Genomic DNA, 8685 nt, shown 5'->3' with positions numbered 1-8685 from the left:
CATATCATAAAAAAAAATAAATAAATAAATAAAAAAAATGCTAATTTTATTACAAAGAAAGAACATATAAAAGGTGCTTTTAATTAGTTGTTAAACGTCACTGACAAAGACAAAACCACACACACACACGTACACTTACATAGGAATATAATAGTATTACATATAAAGGAGAAATTAAAATGAAAAAGTAATTAATTAGATGATTAATTAATGGTGATTTAATAATAATAATAATTATTATTATTATTTATTAACCCTATCCTTAATAACGTCGAAGCCCATCTCAGTAGGGTCAGTTGCCTGAACCTCGTAATGGATTCCATCCAAAGCTCTTCTCAGCCCATCCTTTGACGTTGCGTACAACATTTTTGCCCTCACTCTTGATGCACTCGGCGCCCTATATATAAATATATATATATATACATATAATTATTATATATTACAATTGATCTCGTCATAAAATATACTCCCTCGATCCAATTTTTATTTTCTTAAAATATATATGTACGATTTTTTAGGTAATTATCTTTTTGTTATGAATTTACAAATTTGCTCTTAATTGTACGGTAGAAATTAAAAGTAATAAATGAATGAAGGGTAAAAATATAAAATTTGTGTTTAAAAAAAAGAAATAGGACAATAGTTGTTGTACGTCCCAAATAGGAAAGTAGGACATTAGTTTGTGGACGGAGGGAATATATTAATTATTATACTCTTTCCGTCTCATAACTATATATCCATTTGCTTTGCACTAAATTTTAAAAATATTAGTATTATTTTGGGATACAGTAAGAATAAAGTAGAAATGACTAAAATGACCTTATTAGCATTGTGTGATATAAAGATAATGATATTTGTGTAATATATTATAAGTTGTAAGGGTATTTGTAATATTAGGTAGATAGTACATTATTAAGAAATGAAATAAATACTTTGTTATGGGATATACCAAAATGGAAAAATAGATATTTTGTTATGAGACGGAATGAGTATTATAATATTACGCTCGGCTCTAAGGATTTTATTTACTTTTATTGACTTTTATTATCATATAAGTATTTTATATATTTTAGTAATATTTTTAAAAAATAATATACAACAAAACTCTGATAAATACATTCGTGATGTATTATCAACACTATTTTTTTATTGCGATTTTCAAAAATAATAATAAAAAGTACAAAAATATTTTATATAAAAATTAAAAAGTTAAAATATTCATTATAAAAAGTCAAAATATCATGTATTGAATTTCAAATAAATATATTTTATATTTTTAACACAATTCTTCATATCACACACCACTAATCATTTCATCCGATTATGTTGTCTGAACGAAACTATTATTCTTATTTTTTTTCTATTGAGAGCATTAGGTTTTTTTTTTTTTAAGTATGAATTTGCTTTTGCATTGTTCGTAGTATATATATATATATTTTTTTTTTTTTTTTCATCCAAAATAATTAAATTAATTTTTTATTCAAAATATAATATCAAATAAATACTTACATGTGGGAAATCCTACTTCAAGTTAAATTTTTATTATTATTGAACCAAAAATTAAATCTAAAAGGAATACATGATTAATTTTCTTTTGTATTTATTTGTGGTTTTAGTTTGGAAATTTTTTTTTTTAATTAGAATAGATATATGATTATAAATAAATATTAATCTAATATTTTAATATAAAATTAATTTTTTTATATTATAATAAATAAAAAATATATTTAATTTAATATTTTTAAAATAATTTCTTTTCATAAATAATAAAAACGAGTCCTCGAAACAAAACATAAATGTGTTATGAAATAGCAAAAAGAAAATTAAATTAAATACAATCTAAATACATATTACATAAATATTTATAATAAAGTTTGTTTTTATATAACATTTTTAGATAGAAATTAACTATTTCCATCATCCAATTGTATGATTATTTGACCACTGAGTTTTAACAAAAATAGGTAAAAATAAAAAAAATTAATTTTTTGATAAAAAAATAAAAAAATAATATTTTCTTATTAAATAAAATAAATTTAGATAACAAAAAAAATTAATACTGAGAATAAATTTGGACGAGAAGAGAGTAATATATTAAAGAATAAAAATGAAACTACAGTGAATAATAAACAACACTTTTAGGGTGTCTTTGTTCGGGGTTTGGATTTTGAGTTAAAATTTGAATAGTAAAAATTTTGAATTTGAATAGTTGTATGATGTGATATAAATAGGTGTTGATATGATATTTTAAATGTAAAATTGATTTTTAATATAATTAAAAAATAAAAAATAGTATTTAATTTGATATTTTTGAAAAAAAAAAAAAAGATGAATAGTAAATTTAAAATCTATTACCAGACAAACACACCCTAAAAATACAAAAATGAAAAAATAAAAATAAAAAGATTGAATGAACGAATGTAACAGTAAAAAGATACGAACCAGGCGATGAAGAAGATTTTACTCTTCTTACAATTGTCGACCGTTACGAAATCGAAATCGAAGAGCGCGTAGCGACAGTCGTCCTCCGGCAGCGCGGCGGCGAGGTCGTGGTAGCTCGCGGCGGCGCCGCCGACCTTGTCGACGGTGAGCTTCCTCGTCGCCTCGTCGATTTTGAAAACGATATACCTGTGGACCTTCTTCCACTTCATCTCCATGAACGAGTTCTTACACTCCTCCGTCACCCACATTCCCGTCACCGCCTGTCACGTTGTAAGAACACCATCACTACCATATTCCTCAATTCATTTCATATCTATCTACAAACAATTAATTGAACCAAGATTTTTGTAATAACATCCATCACCTACCATCTTGAAAGCCATCGCCATTGTTGAGAGCTTCGATTCGATTCGAGAACTGATTTGATTTGAGATTGAAATTTGATTTTTGTTTGCCCAAACTTATATAGGATTTGGTTCGTGAAATTGCCACTGGATTTGTAATGTTATTACAGCTGTTGCCACGCTTGGGTATTGATTAAATTGTATGCATCCAGACCGTCAATTTTAAAGCTGCTTTGATCGTACGGTCGTTATTTAGCAGTGGTGTAATTAGGCTGTATTTACTTTGTTTGCCTATACTCTTTTGGAATTTTTTTATACTATTTTATAGCACTAATATTTCTTTTCTATATATATATATATATCAAATTAATTTTATTTTTAAAAAATTAAATCAAATATTATATTTTATATTATTAGAAAAAAATCATTTTAATAATTTGTTTGATTCTAATTTGAAATTGATTCAAAATACTCCCATAATTTCAAATCAAATGAGTCTTTTGAAATTTGGTAGTAAATTAAAAAATAATATTATTTTATTAGTTAGTGGAAGTGTGTAAAAAAATTTGACATTTTTTTCATTTAAATTTATTTATAAAGTAATTGTATGTATAATAGTATGTTTATAATTAAGTAAAAGTTAATGGTATTTTAGTATTAATACTCCATTCGTCCCAATACAATAGTCTTATTTACCATTTTTGTCCGTCTCAAAACAATAGTCTCATTTTCATAAAGAACAATATCACCGTAAAATTATCCTTATTTTTTCATTATTACTACACAATTGTTACTACTTTTTACAATAATATACTCACATGGGCAAAAAAGTAATTTACTCTTACTTTTTACCAATTACCAATATAATATCAATATTCCTTAAATCTCGTGCCCAACTCAACTAAACTATATTTTTGGGACGGAGGGAGTATATTATTACTTTTTTGAAAATAAAAAGATATATATTTTTTGAAACGGGATGGACAAAAAGATAAAAAATATACTTTAAATTGAGACGAAATGAGTAAAATATTATTTGAATTTTTATTTAAATATATTTTAATTTTATATTTTAAAAAATAATAATATATATTTATTAAAAATGATGTGAAATGAATATTATTAATTGTAATTTGAAATAATAAAATAAATAGCGTATATAAAACACAACATTATTTATTGAAAGATGGGTGAGGATATATAAAAAATGAATAAAAAATATAGAAGGGTGTTGGATTTTAAAGACTACAGTATTAAAATATATTTAATATAAATATTATTTTAAAAAAATTATATTTTCTCTATATGTTAATAAGATATTTGTTCGTCTTGTGCGTCATCGTATTTAACATTAAAAATATCATTATATTTGTATAATATTTTATACAAATATTATTGCATTTGTACTATAGAATATTAATAAAAGTATTTTTATTTTTTTCTTTTAATTTTTATGAATATAATATTAATATTTAAAGTTCAACATCTAAGAAAAAAATGGATACATAGTTACCAGAAGGAATAATCAGTCTTTTCACTCAATATTTTTAGATAATTGATCTTTTGTGTGTGGTATGAACAACTGTATTAGTAATATAAAAAATAATTTTTTGTATTGAATTATTGACTTTTTATAAGTGAATAATGTATATATTATATTAATATGTGTATATTTTTATTTTTTTTAATAATATATATAAAAAATTATTCCAATACTTATTGAATAGATTGAATATAAATAAATAATAGGTATTTATACATAATTATTATAAATAACTTTTATAGAATTTTGTTATGTATTGTCCATTAATTTTATGTTTGATTTCTTATTTGCCCACAAAAATATATATATATATATTTCATTTATTGTATATCTTTCTTACACGCTTTTTAATTTATACTTTCTCCCTCGATACTATATATAATGTTACATATAGTAGACACAATCATTTAAAATAGATGTGATAGTAAATAATTAAAAAGGTAAATGTTTATTTTTTTATATTGGATTGTAGTAAAATAAATAAAATATCCTTATTAGTATTATGTAATATAAAAGTAATGATATTTGTGTAATATAGTGTAAGTTGGAAGAGTATTTATTATGTTAAATAGATAGTACACTTATTAAATTATGAAACAGTAGTATTATTTTGAGACGGACGAAAATAGAAAATAATAATATTTCAATGGAGACGGATGAAGTATATTAATAAAAATATAATAAAAGTAATTATAAATTAATATTAAGTTAACTAACTAGTATACTTAAAATTTAAAAATATATAACTTCGAAAATGTAAAATTTGATTAAACTACGTAATCATTTTCCAAGAAAATGAAAGTGACATAAACATAGGACGGATAAAAATAAAAATTGCAATGTGATATATGAAACTAACGGAATATCATTTAACAATATACTTATTTACAAAAATACCATAACTATCTACATATTAATTTATCAAATATTTTCTCACTTTATTAACAAATCAGTCATATATTCTCTAAAATATTTATATTTTATGTCACAACAATTAATATAATACTATATTTATTAAAATACATGTCCAATTCAATCGAACTAGTATGAAGTAATATGTATTAATTTTTTTTTAAAAAAAATATAAATATAAAAAATTATAAGTATCTCTATCATTTTAATTTTTTTAAAAAATATCATATCAAACTTTTATTTTTAAGCATCTCTGAGCCGAAAAACCGTCAATCCTCAAGCCATTGCTTCTGCTCTTAGGGAAGATTTTAACATGAGCTTCAATATTTTTTTGATAAAATAATATTGAAAAGATGATAACAATTTATTGGAAAATAAAATTACAAAAATGGTCCTTTTAAATGGTTGAATAATGTGGAAAGCAAGTTCTTATAAATATATAGCCGATAGAATATAAATAAAAATAAAAAGTTAGAACCATATATTATAAAATATATAGTTTTTAATGAGAGTGGATTTGCGACTGTAAGATCATAATTTGTAATGTGACTTGTTTTGTCAATATATTGCAATGTGATTAGGTTCGACTAAATGTTTACCCAGAACACATTCGAAAAGTAATGATTGTAAATTCCAACGTCATAAAAAAAATAAAATAAAAATGTTGAACTAAATATTATAAAATTTATTATAAGATAAAAAATGTTACTAAATAAAATTTACAATGAAAATTTGTTGAATATACACAAATTGATTCAGGTTTGTTTGGTCGTGGTTTGAAATTATTTTGAAATAAAATATTCATTTAAATTTTTGTTTAAATCTGATTTTGATATAATATTTTATAAAAATTATCTATGATAGACCAATAATAATAACAATAATATTCCGTAAAAAATTGATTAAATTGTGTGAAAATTGACTCATGAGTTCGTACCCTTTATTTGGATTTTGTTCTTTACCTTGTATTTATATAAATAGATATTGATATGATATTTTGAATTTTGATAGTGATGTGATATTTTGAATTTTGATGTTTTTAGGAAAAAAGAATATGAATAATGTATTTAAAATTCAATCCTCCAAACAAACACAGGGTGTGTTTGTTTGGGGGTTTGGATTTTGAGTTGGGATTTGAATAGTAAAAATTTTGAATTTGAATAGTTGTATGATGTGATATAAATAGGTGTTGATGTGATGTTTTGAATGTAAAATTGATTTTTAGTATAATATAAAAAATGAAAAATAGGTGTTTGATTTGATGTTTTTGGGGGAAAAAAATTGGATGAATAGTAGAAATCTTATTAAATCCTCCAAACAAACACACCCTAAATATATTTCTCAAAAAAATTACTATATTATATACATTTATTATTTTTATATTTATACAATTTTTTATACTTCACATAAAATAAAAAAAAAAAAAATTCTCTTCAAATCAAAACCCAAAACAAACCCTTAATAGTTGAATCTTATGGCGTGTTTGATAGTAGTTTTTTTTTTTAAAAAAAAAAATGTACCTATTTACTAATTCCAAATAAATCAAATAAAAGACTTTTTTTTTTTTTTTTTTTATATTTTTATATTATTTTAAAAATTAATTTTATATTTAAAACAACACATTTTATATTACATCTAAAACCCATTCAAATTAAAAACTTTACTCTTGGAAACCAAAACCCAAACCCCAAACTCCCAACAAACACTGCATAAAATGCATCAAAGAAGGATACAATGGTCCCAAATCTTGGATCCAACACCTCAATATTTCCCAAATCAAATCACATAGAATTTCACATTCTTCAATTTGAAGCAAAGGAATAACAAAAAAGAGTCTCAATGCATTATTATTATTATTATTGTTAAACTTTGATGTCCAAATCCCAAATCTCCCGAATTCCCATGAAACTGTCTCCCCAACAAAGAATGTAGATATATATTAACACAATAACAATGTATGTTAATATAACACAAATACCGACAAAAGTATATGTTATATAACAAATGCTGACAACATATGATGATAATATGTACAACATAGTTCATGACATATGTTAGCATAACATAAGCTTATAATATGGACCGACAACATATAGTAATAATCCATACAACACATTTTAACTCCAGCCATATTTAACATATATTACCATATATTGAGTAAGGCTAATCGGGACATCCTAGTCAACACCCTAACCGCCTTCTCTTTTATATAAAGTATATATATATATATATATAGATATAGATATATATTATCATCATAGAATCAAGAAATATTACAAACACTAAACTTTAACAACATCCATTAGTCGAGGAGGGGACACACACCGTGTGCCGGTGTCCCTCCACATCAAGCCCACAAATGACCTGTTCTCGCCAGGTGAATCACGACTTTTGCATTGAAAGGAAAGAAAAAGAATTCGAGGCCATAATAACAATAAAGCAGCAAACGAGCGAGCCCGCATAGAAAAAGGAAAAACCTCATAAAGATGCACAAATAATTGAAAAAAAGCGCCGTGCCTATCCAAAGCTTCTCTTTTCTAAATCTACGGCAACACAAATACGCATAGCAATCACATAAAAACCTAATACTTTGACACAAACCGACAAAAAGATTAATCCCACCACAAAGTAGACTAATAATGTCACAACATATGACTTGTTCCTAGTGTCTCAATCTGCTGTGTGGTGTGTGTGTGCTGTTTTTACCTGCTTTTTTCGGGGATATCCATCCGGCTGCTTATTCCGAGCTTCTTTCTGGTGGAAGTACTTCAAATTGAGGCTGTACCACAACCCCCTTTATGTTAGTGAGCAAACAAACAAACAAACAAACAAACTAAGGATTTTAACATTACCTTAATGGAAGTTTGCGGACAATCTCTCACTCCTCGCCTGAGAATTGTCCCTAAAGAAGTATGATTCACACAATTTTCGCTAAATCATGTCCATGAAAACAGAGGAAGCAATGGCTTCCACATATCAGGGTGAGTATCTCAATTTCAGCACGACTAATCATACGATCAAATTACTTGTCGAGGTCCACGATGATTACGATGTCTCAGTAATGACTAAGACTACATCCAATGTTGCAAGAGTCAAGGTTTTGTGCGTGCTTAGGGTTCTAGAAATTATCCTAAGCAAGTTAGAGCAATCCGAAGCGTGTGTAATAACACCAATACAGGAAGCAATAATTCTACAAATGCACAAGTAAATTGGGCGTTAAACATATATGATTCTACACAAACAGTAATGTTTACAATGCAATTCCTTACAAGTTAGAAACCTCTAAATTATATCCGGATTAAAAAGTTGCATGTGAAAGGCATAGGGAGACATGACATTGGGCACTCGGATCAACATGCTTAGAGAGCTACAAATGTTTCCCCACTTCACAACAGTTACTGCAAAAACAAATAACCTTTTTATCGAATCTGTTGTTAAAATCTT

At 25.0% G+C, this 8685-nt stretch overlaps 1 protein-coding gene across 1 annotated transcript; it reads right to left on the bottom strand.

The window, feature by feature from the left end:
* Window positions 1-216: 216 nt before the first annotated feature.
* LOC127254800 (actin-depolymerizing factor 5-like) lies at window positions 217-2871 on the bottom strand. The gene is made up of 3 exons (XM_051280085.1): window positions 2811-2871; window positions 2443-2702; window positions 217-397 (listed from the first exon to the last, which is right to left on the bottom strand). Exons 1-3 carry the CDS (start codon window positions 2829-2831, stop codon window positions 244-246), a joined length of 435 nt encoding a protein of 144 aa, XP_051136042.1. The 5' UTR covers window positions 2832-2871; the 3' UTR covers window positions 217-243.
* Window positions 2872-8685: the final 5814 nt, after the last annotated feature.

The sequence above is a fragment of the Andrographis paniculata genome, unplaced genomic scaffold (assembly GCF_009805555.1).
Source record: "Andrographis paniculata isolate CXL003 unplaced genomic scaffold, ASM980555v1 Contig12END, whole genome shotgun sequence".
NCBI lineage: Eukaryota > Viridiplantae > Streptophyta > Magnoliopsida > Lamiales > Acanthaceae > Andrographis > Andrographis paniculata.
This window is presented reverse-complemented; position numbering and strand designations above follow the sequence as displayed.